This window comes from Nerophis lumbriciformis, linkage group LG31 (assembly GCF_033978685.3).
Source record: "Nerophis lumbriciformis linkage group LG31, RoL_Nlum_v2.1, whole genome shotgun sequence".
NCBI lineage: Eukaryota > Metazoa > Chordata > Actinopteri > Syngnathiformes > Syngnathidae > Nerophis > Nerophis lumbriciformis.
The window spans coordinates 9,199,112-9,220,246 of record NC_084578.2 but is presented as its reverse complement, the minus strand read 5'-3'; the positions used below and the strand labels follow the sequence as shown (position 1 = coordinate 9,220,246).

Here is a 21,135-nt window from a genome sequence, read left to right as displayed (position 1 = left end):
TTATTATTGAAAATGTCATGTAAAATTCTATAACATGCTCAGAAAACATCTCCCATTTGGTAACATATCTTGTAGCCACGCCCCCTTCAGTAATATACTTCCTGTGTTGTGACCTCTGTTTACAAGCCGTCACATCAAAAATATACCGTATTTTTAGTACTATAAGGTGCAGTTAAAATACTTTAATTTTCTCAAAAATCAACAGTGCGCCTTATAACCCAGTGCACTTTAGGTACAAATTAATTCTGAATGTGCTTATCGACCTCGAAGCAATTTTAATTTGGGATATGTTGTAATAATAAGTGTAAACAGTAGATGGCAGTCACACATAAGAGATACATAAAGACTGCAGGTTGACGTATATTAAATAAATGACGCTAGCAAATACCTGAAAGCAAGCAAAACCAAAACTTTGATGTTTCATTGAGAATATAGAACATTACACACGGCGCTCAAAAATCTGTTAAAATGTTTTAGTACGACTTTGGTAAGCTGCAAAGTCGCACCGCTTGATGACTTGTCGGAACATTACGGCTACCGTAGCCAGACGTACTGTGCTTTAACACACGGGTGTGGGGGGGGGCTAGATGTTTTTTGTTTTTTTTTGTCATAAAAAAATACAATCATGTGTGCTTACGGACTGTATCCCTGCAGACTGTATTGATATATAATGTAGGAACCAGAAATAATAATAACAGAAAGAAACAACCCTTTTGTGCGAATGAGTGTAAATGGGGGAGGAAGTTTTTTTGGGTTTGTGCACTAATTGTAAGTGTATCTTGTGTTTTTTAAGTTGATTTAATAAAAAAAATTTTAAAAAATGTTTATTTTATTTTCTTTTTTTTTCTTTTTCTTGTGCGGCTTGGTACCAATCGATCCACGGACCGGTACCGGGCCGCGGCCCCGTGGTTGGGGACCACTGATGTAGACCACAGGGAAGTGTTTTAAATGTAGAAAAAAATTATGATATGACCCCTTTAATGCGCCGTATGTATGAAAATAGACCTGAACAGACCCGCTCATCTGCAGTGCGCCTTATAATCCGGTGCGCCATAAGGTCCGAAAAATACAGTACCTTCTCACTGGCTACTCATGAATACTCTAGAACAGTGGTTCTCAAATGGGGGTACGCGTACCCCTGGGGGTACTTGAAGGTATGCCAAGGGGTACGTGAGATTTTTTTTAAATATTCTAAAAATAGCAACAATTCAAAAATCCTTTATAAATATATTTATTGAATAATAATTCAACAAAATATGAATATAAGTTCATAAACTGAACATCAAATCAAGTAGGCTATTCCATTACATTTACATTTACAATGCAACAATGCAATATTCAGTGTTGACAGCTGGATTTTTTGTGGACATGTTCCATAAATATTTATGTTAAAGATTTCTTTTTTTTTGAAGAAATGTCTAGAATTAAGTTAATTAATCCAAATGGATCTCTATTACAATCCCCAAAGAGGGCACTTTAAGTTGATGATTACTTCTATGTGTAGAAATCTTTATTTATAATTGAATCACTTGTTTATTTTTCAACAAGTTTTTAGTTATTTTTATATATTTTTTTCCAAATAGTTCAAGGAAGACCACTACAAATGAGCAATATTTTGCACTGTTATACAATTTAATAAATCAGAAACTGATGACATAGTGCTGTATTTTACTTCTTTATCTCTTTTTTTCAACCAAAAATGCTTTGCTCTGATTAGGGGGTACTTGAATTAAAAAAATGTTCACGGGGGGTACATCACTGAAAAAACGTTGAGAACCACTGCTCTAGAACAGGGGTGTCAAAGTCAAGGCTTGCGGGCGAATTAATTATCTATGGCCCCCCGGGATGATATTTGATTAGTATTAGAACCGGCCCGCAGGCCACAGCCGCCTGCTGCTGTTTTGCACGCACCATCACTCTGTCAGTGTTGCCGCTAGGAATTTTCAAAATGGGGTCCCAGGGACCCCATCGAGTTATAAAAACGGGGTGCCACAGTACATTTTTGGTGTCCCACTTTTTTTAAACCGTTTTTTAAAAACAAATTATAAATGTATGCATTATCCTGTTGTATCTCACATTCTATACTGTGTCATAAACGTTACTTATTTTATTAAAAAATGTATAAAAAAAATAAAAAACGCATTTTTATGCATATGTGAATTTATTCAGTTATAAACATTCATTCACTTTCTTCTTTCCTTCATGGATCTAAACTTTACCGCTGCTGCTAGTTTTTTCTATTTTTTTTGTAATATTTACAGAATGTGTTTGTTCTATTTCTGGCCAAAGTAAGACAAAGAAAACAATCTGAAGTTGTCTTTATTTTTTAGTTTTAATGCCATGATTTTAATAGTCCGGCCCGCGTGTGCACAGATTTTCCTCCATGCGGCCCCTGCACTGCAAAAAGTCAGTGTTCAAAAACAAGAAAAGAAAAATTACAAAAATTAGGGGTATTTTATTTGAACTAAGCAAAATTATCTGCCAATAGAACAAGAAAATTTGGCTTGTCAAGACTTTCCAAAACAAGTAAAATTAGCTAACCTCATTGAACCCAAAAATACCTTAAAAAACAACTGTACTACTATATGAGTACGTATTTTCTATTGTTTCATTGAAAATAAAACAGCAAAGTCCATTTGGCTGTCATCTGTTTTAATATGAGACACAATTATATCAAAGTCATGATTTTTTTTTTACATGCTTGAAATAAGAAATTATTACTTTAAAAAAGTAGTTTTGTACTTGTGAGTGTTGATGACACAGCTTTGCATCAGTGGATATTCTAGTTTCAAGCATGTTTTACTCAATATAGGTCATCAAATCTCAGCAACAAGCTGTAATATCTTACTGAGATCATTTAGGACCAAAACCCTTAAAACAAGTAAAACACTCTAACATAAAATCTTATCTTATCAGACAGAAAATAAGCAAATATCACCCTTATTTGAGATATTTAATCTTACTTAGATTTCAGTTTTTGCAGTGTGAGCTAAAATGAGATTGACACCCCTGCTCTACAACTACAACTGGTTGGGAACTAACAGTGTTCCGATTGTAATCATCCAAAAATGATTAGCAGCAAAGTGGACAGCCATCAATATTGTGGCTCGGAGAGCGAACGGAGGCAGCTAGCTAAATAGTTAGCTAACTATCGAGCTTGTTTCGGTGCTCTTGATTGTCTCCTTAGCCTGTACAAAAGGAACAGGCAGCATTCAAAAAATGTGTTTACATTGTTTTTTGTTTTTTATATATATATATTTCATGTAAAGAATGAGGAAGTAATATTTTGCCACATAAATTAATATTATTATTATTTTTATAAGCGTTTTCGCTGAAATTTCACATGCCTGAAAGATAAGAGGGCACAAAAAATAACATTATATAAACACTTCTGACATTTTGTAGCCTGACCAAAAAGCCAATACACTTTTACGTACAGTACACAGTCCATGCATCAATCAATGACTTACCGCGTGTATTCTTCCTGAAGTTTACCGGGATCTGCCACGAAAAATTTGACTCTGAAACTCAAGTTGTGGGGGGACCCTCCTGGCAGAAAATGAAGGAAAGTAGAGAGTGGAGCTTGGTGACAAAAAGAGCCGTGTAATGACAAATTTAACCTGATGGAGATTAAAACCAGTGTAAGGTATTGACTACAGTAATACCTTAACAAGTCATTTGATATATGAGCTGTCGCTGGGCTTTTTGTTATGCATTAAGTTGTGAGCATAATTTGGGCTACAAGCACTTTTGCCGCTGGTTGAAGTAATAGTTGTCCACAAGCAGAGATCGACACAATCCTGCCCACCGACCACGGGAACTGAGAACATGAGAGCGAACAACGACACTACCAAATCAGAAAAGCAAAACATTGTGTGTGATGTAAAAATTAAGCACTCCTTGGGTCAATAAAACCCCACAGTTTAAATTAAGTTCAAGTACCGGACTATGAGCCCCTACTTTTTGAACCCTGCTGTGGGCTAATTTATACATTTTCAATAAATAGCTTTCATATTACACCGGTGTGTTTTTGTTAGTGCTATGGCGTCCTATTTTAGACCAGTTTTTTGACTGCTTCGGGTCAAAAATGTATTTCTTGTTTGGTGCCTTGAACCGGAAGTATAACCGTCCATAGCGTTTGAGCTCGAAAAGGCACAGTTGGTAGAACGGCCGTGCTAGCATCTTGAGACACTTCACCCTTGCTCCTGATGGGTCGTGGTTAGCAGCTGGCATAGCAGATTCCACCACTAGTGTGTGAATGGGTGTGTGAATGAGTGAATGATGTATAATGTAAAGCGCTTTGGGTATGAGTCCAGGTACATTAAAGCACTGTATAAATACAGACCATTCACTCAACACTCAACAGTTTTACAATATAACTAAAACAATTCATACTTACTAAACCGTCCCTTGTGTGGTGTCTGCAGGAGTGTTCATGCATCAGTGAACATGCTAGCATGTTTGCAAGTGTCTGTGTTAGTATTATTAACTTTACAATGGCATTCTTTTTGTATTGTTTCAGTTTTTTTAATTCACCAAAACGTCACAGTAGACTCATTGAGTCTGTTTCGCTAATTGGAGAGCAGTTAGCTTCGGCAGCTAGTGGGTCCAAGATGATGACTTCTGTTTTGTTTGATCAGCCGTTTCACTGCCGTGTTACGGACGCCGTTTGGAAACAATTAAGGTATGTAAATAAATATTTACAAAATTTTTCGTACCGATATATATCTGCGGTTTATAGTCCGGTGCGGCTAATGTATGGAAGACTATTTTTTTTCTTCTAAAATTTGGTGGGTGCGGCTTAAATACCAGGGTGCTCTATAAACCCAGTAGTCCAACAGAGCTGCAAATCTGGAATAGTACTACAGGAATAGGTTTTTGATGCCACATGTTTAAGTGACTTACTATCAAATTTAAAGGCAGAGTTGAAACGGGGTTTAACCACTGCTTTAAGCGGACTCAACATTTGAAAACATGTGGACTGGATAATTTCGCCCGAGGTGGAGAGCAGATTTTTCAGCCTTCGCTAAGGTCAGACTGCAGATCGCAGCTGGTAAATTCTGAAATGTGGCATTTATTTAAACTTGGCTTTAGTGGTCGCTGGAAAATGGTCTGAGGGTGCCGGTACGTAAAAGTGGTATGTTGTGGATTTCACCTACTTTTTAACTGCTTCCTGATGGGCTTGTTGGGATCGAGCCAGCGCTGTAAAATATTGATTGAGAGACACTTAGAGACACCATAACGCTTCCACAGCATGACTTTATCACTTAAATTATTCACCCATGGCCACACACACACACACACATATATACACACACACACACCCACACGCACTTGTCAAAAATATGCAAACACTGTGTGTGACGATACAAACACACTTGTGTACCGTAAACACTAGGGGTGTAACGGTACACAAAAATGTCGGTTCGGTACGTACCTCGGTTTAGAGGTCACGGTTCGGTTCATTTTCGGTACAGTAAGAAAACAACAAAATATAAATTTTTGGCTTATTTATTTACCACATTTGCAAACTCTTCCACCAAAAATATTTTTCTTAGTGGAATATTTGATGTGAAGTAACCTTGGATAGGTCAATAATTCATAATAACATTGATTTTGATTCAATATTATGTTTTGAGCAATGACAGTTTGAAAGAAAAAAAAACAGCTTTGTTTTATTAGTCAACATTGCAACTTTTTCTAAATTACATTTAACTTTTAAGCTTTTTTATTTCACTTTTGTTATGTTTTTGTTTATTTTAATAGTATTTTTAGAATGTGCCGTGGGCCTTTAAAACATTAGCTGTGGGCCGCAAATGGCCTCCGGGGCACACTTTTGACACCCCTGCTATAGATAATAAAAAATTAAATGTGATAAATCTATGGATAAAAAGCAGAGCCTGGCTACGCATGCGCGTTTATCATAACTCTCTCTCTCTCTCTGTCTCTGCCCCTCCCTCACCAATGCTACAATTTGTTTTGTTTTTAACCCCTTCTTAACCCTGAACGTACATTGAAAATACAAGCAAGCCTAACTCAAAATGCCGGACATTTGAGGCATTTAAGAAACTCCGCCCTGACAGCTCCGCAAAAGAGGACATGTCCGGTGAAAAGAGGACGTATGGTCAGTCTATCGTAGCCCGTTAGCTGCTAGCATGCCGTGTGTTGTGCCTCGGTGTGCATTGTTTACACAACGTGCGTTACGCTACTTAATATGTCCGCGTGGAAACTCGTTCGGTACACTTCCGAACCGAATCGGAACCCCCGGAACAGCAGAAAAGTGGAATGTATTATTTAAATCGGTGCGTTGGAAAACACGGATCAGAGTTTTTTTTTTAAAACTGGATCTGGATCGGCATTTTCCCATGCCTTGCCGATACGCATTTTTTGGCAAATATCGGCGGCCGATCCGATCCAAATATCGGATCGGGACATCCCTACACAGAGGTAGCAGGTATGGCGAGGTAGTGCCTGGCTAACTTGGTAGTAAGAGGATATACGGGCTCATTGTTCTTCCACCATAGAAGTGGGTCAAAATCTAGTTTTTAATGCAATATGGTCTTAAATCTGCTGCTATAAAAACACCAACTGCATTTGTTATTGCTTTAGCCCTGCCTGACTCGCCGAGGAGAAGCTGCTTGAATGCGGTGGTAGCTGCGTTTGTTCGTCTTTCTCTTCGTTGAAGCGATGTTATCCATTGTTGTATCGCACCGCAAAGCCGAAGTGTTTCCAAACGGGAGATCTTAACGAGGCAAGAGGGCCTTCCAGCTCTGGCTTTTCCATGTTGTAGTAGCCCGGTGTTGTGCCTCAGTGTGCATTGTTTACACAACGTGCGGTGCGCTACTTAATATGTTCGTGTGGAAACTCGTTCGGTACACCTCCGAACTGAACCCCCCCCGTACCGAAACGGTTCAATACAAATACACGTACCGTTACACCCCTAGTAATCACACACACTGTTTGGATAAATACTCTAACTCTGGATTATCCTAACATGACACTGACCGGGGTATCCGAGGAGTCATCTGCCAAGTACAGGCCAAAGTAGTCTCTTTCAGTCAGCTCCAGGTGCTTGAAGACAGCATCTTGCAAGATCTGCCCATGATCGGACTTCTATAAAAAAAAAATCAGAAGAGAGACAAATCATTAAAAGGCTGTGACCCTGATACTGTAAAACTGGGACATAGTATTTGGGAGTAAAAAAGGGACGCTCCGAAATCTGATGTTTGTCCTTGTCAGTTTGCTGTTACTGAACTTCACCAGACAGTCGGGGAGGAACTAATTACATTACGTCTCATTCAGTGGGACTTCACTGAAGGTGCCATGTTGTATAAAAGCTGAAAAGACTATTCCCCCTCCATACTTGTCTGCAGCATTTCAGTGTGCACTAATAAACATATTTATCAGCATCATTCTCTCTGCACAAGAACATGGCTCAAGAATGAAACTCATGTTTGCCTGGGGGACATTGTAGCGTGTGTGTGTGTGTGTGTGTGTGTGTGTGTGTGTGTGTGTGTGTGTGTGTGTGTGTGTGTGTGTGTGTGTGTGTGTGTGTGTGTGTGTGTGTGTGTGTGTGTGTGGACAGTGGAGCCTCCTAAACAATACAGAGACTGTAGAAAACTTGATGTCATCATTCTACATGAGGGCTGTTCAACGACATAATGAAGAGGGCCGCAGTTTCAGGAGCCTAAGGGCTCAGGGGCCGGACATCGAAATTTTGGACGTATTGCCAGAAAGTTCCTCCGCGGGTTATATTCCTTTGAGACTGCGTTTACTTGCCGTATTTTCCGGACTATAAGGCGCACTTAAAGTCCTTTTTTTCTTCTTCTCAAAACTCGACAGTGCGCCTAATGTACGGAATAATTCTGGTTTTGCTTACCGAGCTTGAAGTCATTTGATTTGGTACATGGTGTAATGATAAGTGTGACCAGTAGATGGCAGTCACACATAAGAGATACGTGTAGACTCCACTATGATGGCAATATGACTCAAGTAAACTGCACCAACATTTTATATGTTCCATTGAAAATATAGAACATTACACACGGCGCTCAAAAATCTATTAAAATATTTTAGTACGACTTTGGTAAGCTATGAAGCCGCACCGCTTGATTGATTGTCGGCGTATTAAACATACAAGTATTATTATGGTGTGTGTATAAAGTAAGACATATCTGGCGTTTTATTTCGCAATATTATGCAAAAGCAACTTTTCTTACCTTCAGGTACCTGCTGATGTGTATTTGGGATCTGCATAAGTCCTGAAAAATTGCGCGCATCCGCCTATGTAGTCCGTGGCGACGCCGTAGTCGATAAGCTTCTTCTTTTTCTCTATCTTCTTGTTATGGGACATTCATCCTCAACTGTTGCCATTTCTAATATAAAGTAGTGTAAAGTTCTTACTTATATCTGTCAGTAAACTCGCCATGAAAGCGCTAAAACATACCGGTGTAGTGAGTTTACATTATCCACCCAAGGAACTTTAGTTATTAGAGAGTTCCGGTCGGACGGTTTTTCACGGGACACGTTGTTGTTTCCGGATGAGAAGATGCTGCTCCATTATTGATTGAAGTAAAGTGTGAATGTCATTAAAACAGTTAGCTACAACAAAGATGACGGGGAGAAGACGCTGTCGAAGGTGAGCCACGTAAATAAGACCGCCCACAAAACGGCGCATCCGGAAGCGACTGTCAGAAAGCGACTTGAAGATGATCTGTAAAACATCATCTATGCTACATTTTGACCAAAGAACAACCATTACATGTTTTGTAGACCATAAGGAAATCTTATACATTTAGAAAAACATAATAATAATATGAATCCTTTAATGGAAAAGAGATCTTTGATCTCAATGGGATTTTTTTACCTGGTTAAATAAAGGCTAAATAAAAAAAATTAAAAAAATACGCCCTACAATCTGGTGCGCCGAATATATGAAAAACGATCGGAAATAGACCATTCACCGGCAGTGCGCCTTATAATCCGGTGCGCCCTACGGTCCGGAAAATACAGTAATTGCAAAGTAAACACTTTGGCTTTTACACTGCACTGTCAATAAATTCATTATTCTGCCCTCGTTACTCATTTTCAGCATGTGCAGCTGGACAGATAGTTAACAGCATAAAGGGGGGAAAAAGTCCCAGAGGTTTTCTTGAGGATTAATGTTCCTTCTTTTAAAATATTTTCTATCCTTAGTTTTAGTTCGTTACACTTCTCCCTTCATCTAGGTTTGTAAGACTGAAAATATAAAGATAAAATAAACATGACAGAAGTATGACATCTGTTGCGAATTTTACATAATTACATAATTAATGTCCATCGTGTATTTACTTTGCGGCTTATAAAACGGTGGGGCTAAATTATGGATTTTTCTTTGCTGACGGCCATTAAGCAAATAGTTATGAAATTAAAAAATTAAAAAATGCAAATACACTAAAAAGGAGTGTTATTGTTTGTGTTAAGGCGCCATCTTTTGGGTGAGTTTGCTCACTGCAAGTGCTGCAGGTGTCCTTCCATTTAGTGCCTTGAACCGGAAGTAGAATTGCCGTTCGGTCTTATAAGTTGTCCGTAGCGCTTATAATCGTATGGATTCTTCATTCATCACTCCCAGCAACGTTTGTAAGTTTTACAACATAACTAAAACAATTCTTACTTACTAAACTGTCCCATGTGTGATGTCTGTGAGAGTGTTTTCATGCATATTTGTATGTGCTATCGTAATGTAATGAAGCTAGCGGTGTTAGCATTCGCTTATATGCTGAGTGAAGTGAAGTGAATTATATTTATATAGCGCTTTTTCTCTAGTGACTCAAAGCGCTTTACATAGTGAAACCCAATATCTAAGTTACATTTAAACCAGTGTGGGTGGCACTGGGGCCAGGTGGGTAAAGTGTCTTGCCCAAGGACACAACAGCAGTGACTAGGAGGGCGGAAGCGGGGATCGAACCTGGAACCCTCATGTTGCTGGCACGGCCACTCTACCAACCGAGCTATACCGTTAGTATCATTAACTTACAATGGCATTCTTTTTGTATTGTTTCAGTTTCACAAATTCACCAAAACGTCACCGTGGAGTTATTGAGTCTGTTGAGCTGATTGGAGAGCTAGCTTCGGCAGCTAGTGTATCGATGATGATGACTTCTGTTTTGTTTGCTCAGCCGTTTTACTGCTGTGGTACAGACACCGTTTGGAAACAATTAAGGTATATAAATAAACATAAATAAAAAAATCTTGCCACGTATATATCTACAGCTTATAGTCCGGTGCAGCTAATATATGGATTTTTATTAGAGATGTCCGATAATATCAGGCTGCCGATATTATCGGCCGATAATATCAGGCTGCCGATATTATCGGCCGATAAATGCTTTAAAATGTAATATCGGAAATTATCAGTATCGGTTTCAAAGAGTAAAATTTATGACTTTTTAAAACGCCGCCGTACGGAGTGGTACACGGACGTAGGGCGAAGTACAGAGCAGTTGCGTCTCCCAGTCATACTTGCCAACCCTCCTGATTTTCCCGGGAGACTCCCGAATTTCAGTGCCCCTCCCGAAAATCTCCCGGGGCAACCATTTCCCCGAATTTCTCCCGATTTCCACCCAGACAACAATGTAGGGGGCGTGCCTTAAAGGCACTGCCTTTGCGTGCCGGCCCAATCACTTAATATCTACGGCTTTTCACACAAACAAATGAATGCCATGCATACTTGGTCAACAGTCATACAGGTCACACTGAGGGTGGCCGTATAAACAACTTTAACACTGTTACAAATATGCGCCACACTGAGAACCCACACCAAACAAGAATGACAAACACATTCCGGGAGAACATCCGCACCGTAACACAACATATGCGGTCCTCTCCAAGGTTTCTCATAGTCATTCACATCGATGTCCCACTGGGGTGAGTTTTTCCATGCCCTTATGTGGGCTTTGTACCGAGGATGTCGTTGTGGCTTGTGCAGCCCTTTGAGACACTTGTGATTTAGGGTTATATAAATAAACATTGATTGATTGATTGATACCAGGCACAGATTCATGTCAATCCTACCAAATGTTGACACATTTGTTGCAAGTGACGTCATGTCTTGTTGCCGACTCCACACCAACTCAAGCACTTGGCACTAGAGATATCCGATAATATCGGCCGATAAATGCTTTAAAATGTAATATCGTAAATTATCGGTATCGGTTTCAAAAAGTAAAATGTATGACTTTTTAAAACGCTGCAGTATGGAGTGGTACACGGACGTAGGGAGAAGTACAGAGAAGTTGGGTCTCCCAGTCATACTTGCCAACCCTCCCGATTTTCCCGGGAGACTCCCGAATTTCAGTGCCCCTCCTGAAAATCTCCCGGGGCAACCATTCTCCCGAATTTCTCCCGATTTGCACCCAGACAACAATATTGGGGTGCCTGTGCGTGCCGGCCCAATCACATAATATCTACGGCCTTTCACACACACAAGTGAATGCAAGCATACTTGGTCAACAGCCATACAAGTCACACTGAGGGTGGCCGTATAAACAACTTTAACACTGTTACAAATATGCGCCACACTGTGAACCCACACCAAACAAGAATGCCAAACACATTTCGGGAGAACATCCGCACCGTAACACAACGTAAACACAACAGAACAAATACCCGGAACCCCTTGCAGCACTAACTCTTCCGGCACGCTACAATATACACCCCCCCGCTACTCCCTACTAATACCCTGCCCCACCCCAACCCCGCCGCCCACCTCAACCTCCTCATGCTCTCTCAGGGAGAGCATGTCCCAAATTCCATGCTGCTGTTTTGAGGCATGTTAAAAAAAAGAATGCACTTTGTGACTTCAATGGCACTTTTTTCCATAACTTGAGTTGATTTATTTTGGAAAACCTTGTTACATTGTTTAATGCATCCAGCGGGGCATCACAACAAAATTAGGCATAATAATGTGTTAATTCCACGACTGTATATATCGGTATCGGTTGATATCGGAAACGGTAATTAAGAGTTGGACAATATCGGAATATCGGATATCGGCAAAAAAGCCATTATCGGACATCTCTAATTGTTTTTTTTTATTTATCTATAGCCCTGAAAATACGCTACGCAACACATACACGGCTGGTTTCACAACGTGCTGTTTGCTGTTGTAAATGTACTATGCAGATACACACAGCATGTGACCAGCAGCAGTTCATTGCTCCAAATAGTCGTTCATATCACAGAGTTCCATGAGAGACAAGGATGGGTGAGAGCATAAACTGTGGAAACACAAGTGGAGCAGAAAGTCACACCTGATCCTGCGGAAATCAAGTGAGCTCCAATGGGAAAACACACACACACACACACACACACGCTGCCCTACTGCTTTGGTCCGCCACTCTCTTTTCCCTGGTGACACACTTTTACAGCCCAGCGCGTGAACATGCGTGAGTGTGTGAATATATGTGCAAGGCACGAGCAGACTGATGGCTGACAGTTGCCTTGTTGATATCGTCGCCTCAAGGTTCACCAGCCGTCTATTAGCCCTGTGTGTGTGTGTGTGTGTGTGTGTGTGTGTGTGTGTGTGTGTGTGTGTGTGTGTGTGTGTGTGTGTGTGTGTGTGTGTGTGCGTGTGTGTGTGTGTGTGTGTGTGTGTCTTGTTAGGTGGGAATCAACTGCGCTGCTCTTCATTTCTTTACTGTTCACTTCAACACCGCAGCTGAATTATTTAGACAAAAGAATACACGCAGGTACACCTCCTTCCATTTGCATTGAAGATGCTTAATAATCAATGAGCTATTGCTTAGCTGTAGGACAATGAGCCTTGAACGCTGGCTGCAGATCAATTGAACGCTGACCAGCAGGGCGCTGACAGAGAAACTTCTATAGAACGAGGTCAAACGCCCCATCTCTTCACTGGGACTACAATTAGAAAGTATACAGGACATCGATAAGGTGTATCTACATTTTTATTGCAGTGAGTGACATGATGTATACCAGGGGTGCTCATTACGTCGATCGCGAGCTACCGGTCGATCTCGGAGGGTGTGTCAGTCGATCACCAGCCGGCCATTAAAAAAATAGTCCTAAAAATGAGCGATCATAAATCTTCACTATGACGTCACTTTCGTCACTTGATTGACATTCACGGCACCCGAGGGTCTTCTGAGATGACGCTGGCTGCTGCCAGCTCATTAAAATTACCGACTGGAAGGCGAGAAACGCTTTATTTCAACAGACTCTGGCGCCGTACCTGTCGTCAAAACTCCAAAGACCGACTGCACAGTTGCACAGTTGCGCTAACAAAACGAGTCTCAGAAAGCTGGCGTGCACAAGCTAACAAGCTACGGAGTTTGCCGACAATGTATTTCTTGTAAAGTGTATACAAAGGAGTACGGAAGCTGGACAAATAAGATGCCAAAAACCAACCACTTTCATGTGGTATTGGACAGAAAGGAGGACTTTTTTCTCCTCCATTCGAAAATACGGACGTTTTCAGCACCACTGTCTGATTCCTATCAATGCAAGTCATCAGAATCAGGTAATACACCAACTTATATTCTTGTCTTCATGAAAGAAAGGAATCTATATGTGTTAAACATGCCTGTATTATCTTTAAACACTTTTAACTTATTAACAATATTAACTATATGTGTTAAACATGCCTGTATTATCTTTAAACACCTTAACTTGTTAACAATATTAACTATATGTGTTAAACATGCTTGCATTATCTTTAAACACCTTTAACTTATTAACAATATTAACTATATGTGTTAAACATGCTTGTATTATCATTAAACACCTTTAACTTGTTAACAATATTAACTATATGTATTAAACATGCTTGCATTATCTTTAAACACCTTTAACTTGTTAACAATATTAACTATATGTATTAAACATACTTGTATTATCATTAAACACCTTTAATTTATTAACAATATTAACTATATGTATTAAACATTCTTGTATTATCATTAAACATCTTTAATTTATTAACAATATTAACTATGTGTTAAACATGATTGCATTATCATTAAACACCTTTAATTTATTAACAATATTAACTATATGTGTTAAACATGCTTGCATTATCATTAAACACCTTTAACTTATTAACAAAAACATATATTTCATAAATAAGTAAATATAAATTATATATATGAATGAGGTAGATCCCCACGACTTGATCAATTGAAAAGTAGCTCGCCTGCAGAAAAAGTGTGAGCACCCCTGATGTATACTGTATTTTCATTACCTTGACCCCGCAGTCTCATTTTGATTTACAAGTTGCCAACTCAAGATCGACCGATACCAATACATATTATTAGTACCGTATTTTCCGGACCATAAGGCGCGCTTAAAATCCTTTTTTCCCCCTCAAAACTCGACAGTGCGCCTTATAACCTAATGTACGCCTAATGTACGGAATAATTCTGCTTTTGCTTACCGACCTCAAAGCAATTTTATTGGGTAAATGGCGTAATGACAAGTGTGACCAGTAGATGGCAGTCAAACATAAGAGATACGTGTAGACTGCACTATGATGCCAATATGACTCAAGTAAACAACACCAAACATTTTATATGTTCCATTGAAAATATAGAACATTACACACGGTGCTCAAAAATCTTTTAAAATGTTTTAGTACGACTTTGGTAAGCTATGAAGCCGCAACGCTTGATGGATTGTACTGTGCTTCAACATACAAGTATTATTATGGTGTGTGTATAAGGTAAGACATTATCTGGCGTTTAGTTTTGCAATATTATGCAAAAGCAACTTTTCTTACCTTCTCGTACCTGCTGATCTGTATTTGGGATCTGCATAAATCCTGAAAAATTGAGCGCGTCTGCTTTTGTAGTCCGTGCCAACACTGTAGTCAATAAGCTTCTTCTTTTTCTCTATCTTCTTGTTATGCGACATTCATCCTTTGCTGTAGCCATTTCTAATATAAAGTAGTGTAAAGTTCTTACTTATATCTGTCAGTAAACTCGCCATGAAAGTGCTAAAACATACCGGTATAGTGAGTTTACATTATTCACCCAAGGAACTTTAGTTATTAGAGAGTTCCGGTCGGACGGTTTTTCACGGGACACATTCCCGGCGGTTGAGGAAATGTTGCTCCGTTATTGATTTAAGTAAAGTCTGAATGTCATTAAAACAGTTAGCTCCATGTTAAGTAGACCACAAGGAAGTGTTTTACATTTAGAAAAAAATAAATAATAATATGACTCCTGTAATGCGCCCTATAATCCGGTGCGTCCTATGGTCCGGAAAATTCGGTAGTCAAGAAAGCCGATTACCGATATTTGGAGCTGATATTCATTTGCAGTAAAAGTTATTTAAACATGAATGCTATATGTCAGTAAACAGCTGGACAAGGCTTTAAGTTGTTTTTTAATATTATTTTTTAGGAAACATCATACCAGTAGACTTAGACTTAGACAAACTTTAATCATCCACAAGGGAAATTGTTCTACACAGTAGCTCAGTTACAATGATGGAAAGTGTAAGGATGGAAAGGACAATGCAGGTTTATATATATATATAAATATATATATATATATATATATATAAATAGAATTTATATATATATAAATATTATATATATATATATATATATATATATATATATATATATAGACTAAATATAGCGATATAAATATAACATATACGTAATATCTACTGTATTTTTCGGAGTATAAGTCGCACCTGCTGAAAATGCATAATAAAGAAGGAAAAAAACATATAAGTCGTACTGGAGCCCGGCCAAAATATGTAAAAAACTGTGACTTATAGTCCAAAAAATACGGTACATAATATATGTATAGTATATTATATGTACTGATATATTATATTGTGTCTGTATCATATATACAAAATATAACAATTACCATACGACAATATTACAGTATATGTGACAGCTGCAGCATAAAATAAAGAGTAAATCCAGCTGAAAATAGAAAATAGACATAAAAAACAAAGAGAAATAGCTAACATAGAAGGTGTCAAGTAATAGACAGATATCATCTATTGCTGTATGGCGAGTGATTATACAGCTGGATGGAGTGCGGAATGAAGGAGGAGTAATGTTTTATGCGGCGCTACTGTTGTGGTTAATTTAGCACAAAAAACACTAGTATTACGTGTGTCAAAGAGCGTCAACATTTGCATTTCGAAACGGAGAAAATCTCCTGAAAAAATTGGTTAAATATACAGAATTTAGCTAAATCACAATAACTCGCCATCTATTAAATTACTTATAATTTTATAGCAATTTATGGATTTTATACATTGTGATGTTTCCTAGTGAGAAACCCTGAATATTGCGAACATTTTAAATAAAATGTTCCCAATTAGCCTGTTCACCTGTGGGATGTTCCAAATAAGTGTTTGGCGAGCATTCCTCAACTTTCTCAGTCTTTTTTGCCACTTGTGCCAGCTTTTTTGAAACATATTGCAGGCATCAAATTCCAAATGAGCTAATATTTGCAAAAATAAAAATAAAAATCCAGTTCTAACATTAAAAGTAGCTTGTCTTTGCAGTCTATTCAATTGAATATAAGTTGAAAAGGATTTGCAAATCATTGTATTCTGTTTTTATTTACCATTTACACAACGTGACAACTTCACTGGTTTTGGGGTTTGTAATTCCGAATAGCGGCCCAATGACTATCGCTTGTAAATTTCCATTAATAAGAGTACATGTTTGCTTACTGTGAGGTCTATCTTATCGTGCACTTGTTCCATTTTTAAAGGCAATTTGTATGTTTCTTCCAGTTTGTCTAAAACAGCTTGTGTGCACAAGCTGTGCATATTACCATACTTGCCAACCTTGAGACCTCCGATTTCGGGAGGTGGGGGGTGGTCGGGGTGGGGCTGGGGCGTGGTTGGGGGCGGGGCTAAGAGGGGAGGAGTATATATACAGCTAGAATTCACCAAGTCAAGTATTTCATATATATACAGGTAAAAGCCAGTAAATTAGAATATTTTGAAAAACTTGATTTATTTCAGTAATTGCATTCAAAAGGTGTAACTTGTACATTATATTTATTCATTGCACACAGACTGATGCATTCAAATGTTTATTTCATTTAATTTTGATGATTTGAAGTGGCAACAAATGAAAATCCAAAATTCCGTGTGTCACAAAATTAGAATATTACTTAAGGCTAATACAAAAAAGGGATTTTTAGAAATGTTGGCCAACTGAAAAGTATGAAAATGAAAAATATGAGCATGTACAATACTCAATACTTGGTTGGAGCTCCTTTTGCCTCAATTACTGCGTTAATGCGGCGTGGCATGGAGTCGATGAGTTTCTGGCACTGCTCAGGTGTTATGAGAGCCCAGGTTGCTCTGATAGTGGCCTTCAACTCTTCTGCGTTTTTGGGTCTGGCATTCTGCATCTTCCTTTTCACAATACCCCACAGATTTTCTAACGGGCTAAGGTCAGGGGAGTTGGCGGGCCAATTTAGAACAGAAATGCCATGGTCCGTAAACCAGGCACGGGTAGATTTTGCGCTGTGTGCAGGCGCCAAGTCCTGTTGGAACTTGAAATCTCCATCTCCATAGAGCAGGTCAGCAGCAGGAAGCATGAAGTGCTCTAAAACTTGCTGGTAGACGGCTGCGTTGACCCTGGATCTCAGGAAACAGAGTGGACCGACACCAGCAGATGACATGGCACCCCAAACCATCACCCAACCATGCAAATTTTGCATTTCCTTTGGAAATCGAGGTCCCAGAGTCTGGAGGAAGACAGGAGAGGCACAGGATCCACGTTGCCTGAAGTCTAGTGTAAAGTTTCCACCATCAGTGATGGTTTGGGGTGCCATGTCATCTGCTGGTGTCGGTCCACTCTGTTTCCTGAGATCCAGGGTCAACGCAGCCGTCTACCAGCAAGTTTTAGAGCACTTCATGCTTCCTGCTGCTGACCTGCTCTATGGAGATGGAGATTTCAAGTTCCAACAGGACTTGGCGTCTGCACACAGCGCAAAATCTACCCGTGCCTGGTTTACGGACCATGGCATTTCTGTTCTAAATTGGCCCGCCAACTCCCCTGACTTTAGCCCCATAGAAAATCTGTGGGGTATTGTGAAAAGGAAGATGCAGAATGCCAGACCCAAAAACGCAGAAGAGTTGAAGGCCACTATCAGAGCAACCTGGGCTCTCATAACACCTGAGCAGTGCCAGAAACTCATCGACTCCATGCCACGCCGCATTAACGCAGTAATTGAGGCAAAAGGAGCTCCAACCAAGTATTGAGTATTGTACATGCTCATATTTTTCATTTTCATACTTTTCAGTTGGCCAACATTTCTAAAAATCCCTTTTTTGTATTAGCCTTAAGTAATATTCTAATTTTGTGACACACGGAATTTTGGATTTTCATTTGTTGCCACTTCAAATCATCAAAATTAAATGAAATAAACATTTGAATGCATCAGTCTATGTGCAATTAATAAATATAATGTACAAGTTACACCTTTTGAATGCAATTACTGAAATAAATCAAGTTTTTCAAAATATTCTAACTTACTGGCTTTTACCTGTATATATATATATATATATATATATATATATATATATATATATATATATATATATATATATATATATATATATATATATAAATAAAAGAAATACTTGAATTTCAGTGTTCATTTATTTACACATATACACACACATAACACTCATCTACTCATTGTTGAGTTAAGGGTTGTTAACTCAACTTGTTCTATTCTCTGTCACTATTTTTCTAACTATGCTGAACACCCTTTCGCAGGTACCCAGAAAGGTTTCGAGTACCACCAAAAAAACTGAATCTCTGAAGACAGTATAACAATCTGTGTTAAAGGTGTACAAATACTGTTTGTATAATAAGCATGTTTTTTTTTTTTTACAAATGAGGGTTAAGAGTTCAGTACTAAAAAAAAGAAAAGAATGTGGCTTAAGTACAGTTTTTTAATTGAGCTGCTGCATTTTTTGGTTGGGTTGTTTATTTATTTTGAGTAATAATGTAATAGAGTGATCTATGTTTGTCTGTTGCCATCTCCTGGTGAATGTTGGCAATAGCGTACTGGGGTTACTTTTTGGTTGGCCAACGATTTAAGTGGTGTTGCGCACCTGACGTCACTCCGGTCCGCATGGAGCTGGAGGGGGCGTGGCTTCCAGCTCCGCCTGAATTTCGGGAGATTTTCGGGAGAAAATTTGTCCCGGGAGGTTTTCGGGAGAGGCGCTGAATTTCGGGAGTCTCCCAGAAAATTCGGGAGGGTTGGCAAGTATGATATTACTCTGAGCTGTTTTTATTCCTTGTTGACTGGGAAACCCTCCTCACTTTGGAACTACAGCGTTTGTAGGAAACGTGCTCGTCGTACATTGTGAACACAGACGCGAGGACATGGGCAAGCATGTCGCTGCATTCTTTCTGCTCCTTTTCCACAACAACCTACCAGAGGAAACTCCATATAATGGATGACTGCGGGGCTGAACCAAGCGGGACGTCGTAAAAAAAACAAAAACGACACGAGACAAAAAGAAATACGGAGTAAAACAAGAGCGAGTACACGCACGCACACACAGCTGAGGGAAAGTATGAAGACAAGGAGTCATAGAGAAAAAGACAAAAGTGAGCAGCCAAAAGAGAAAGTGATTGACGACGCAACTGAACGAGACAAACCCTCTTTGTGGTTCTCTCCATCAGTCCACCAAGCTCACTGACAGAAATACTGTCTGCATGCGTGAGAGCAACACACTTACGTGTTGACAACACCCGAGCAATTAAGATGAGGTATTTTGTTCATAAGGCCTACTGTATCACTCAATTACAAACAATCTGTTGCTAACACAAGTGTCGGCCTGGGCGATAAGGACCAAAACTCATATCCCGATATAGTTTGGCCCATAAACTAACCCATGAATGAAAATATTTGTTGACGTAAGTAAATATCTCCCCCATGCCTTGTTTTAAAATTTTCGGGACTAATGGGGATCCCAAATACACAAAAACAGGTACCAACAAGTAAGAAAAGTAGGTTTTGCACAACAGGATCCCAACTTAAGAAGTGTTTGAAATACAAAAATAATTGGAAATAATACAAGAAAAGTCAAATATATTTCCTCCTGTTTTAAAGGGGAACATTATCACCAGACCTATGTAAGCGTCAATATATACCTTGATGTGGCAGAAAAAACACCATATATTTTTTTAACCGATTTACGAACTCTAAATGGGTGAATTTTGGCGAATTAAATGCCTTTCTATTATTCGCTCTCAGAGCGATGACGTCGCAACGTGACGTCACATCGGGAAGCAATCCGCCATTTTCTCACTTTCGTCGGTGTGTTGTCGGAGGGTGTAACAACACGAACAGGGACGGATTCAAGTTGCACCAGTGGCCCAAAGATGCGAAAGTGGCAAGAAATTGGACGAAATTTGTTCAAAATACGAGGGTGTGGGGAAAGCCGACGAAATGGTCAGTCGTTTGTTCCGCACACTTTACCGACGAAAGCTATGCTACGACAGAGATGGCAAGAATGAACCGAAGATGATCAAGAGAAGAATATCGACCCTAGCTTCCCTGGCCTGCTGACATCAACTCCAAAACTGGACAGATCAGCTTTCAGGAAAAGAGAGCGGATGAGGGTATGTCTACAGAATATATTAATTGATGAAAACTGTATTCATTACTCGCGGTTTTACGTAAATTATTATACATAAACTGTGTTTACCAATAATTTAGCTTAAAAACATTTATTTTTTTCAATCATTCGAGTACATCCCCGCTTCCGCCATCCTAGTCACTGCCGTTGTGTCCTTGGGCAAGACACTTTACCCACCTGCTCCCAGTGCCACCCACACTGGTTTAAATGTAACTTAGATATTGGGTTTCACTATTTAAAAGCGCTTTGAGTCAATGGAGAAAAGCGCTATATAAATATAATTCACTTCACTTCACATTCGGGTAGTCTTGTGTAATGCAGTATTTTGTGTCTATTTAGGTATGGTTAACCTGAGTGCTGAAATCGTGGAAAAATATATGTTCTTAGCGCGCCTGAAATGGGCTGTCTGCACTCTCAAAGTGCATGTTGTTGCCAAATGTATTTCATATGCTGTAAACCTAGTTCCTAGTTGTTAGTTTCCTTTAATGC

The 21,135-nt window shown here is 39.1% G+C and overlaps 1 protein-coding gene across 1 annotated transcript in view; it reads right to left on the bottom strand.

Moving 5' to 3' along the window:
* ptpn4a (protein tyrosine phosphatase non-receptor type 4a) overlaps nucleotides 1-21,135 on the bottom strand; it is a 189,445-nt gene that overhangs the window by 85,990 nt on the left and 82,320 nt on the right. The window contains exons 3-5 of the mRNA XM_061926597.1: nucleotides 7,006-7,113; nucleotides 5,160-5,202; nucleotides 3,471-3,549 (exon numbers count right to left, since the gene is read on the bottom strand). Coding sequence (XP_061782581.1) covers nucleotides 3,471-3,549; nucleotides 5,160-5,202; nucleotides 7,006-7,113 — 230 coding nt within the window. The remainder of the gene's footprint in view (nucleotides 1-3,470; nucleotides 3,550-5,159; nucleotides 5,203-7,005; nucleotides 7,114-21,135) is intronic.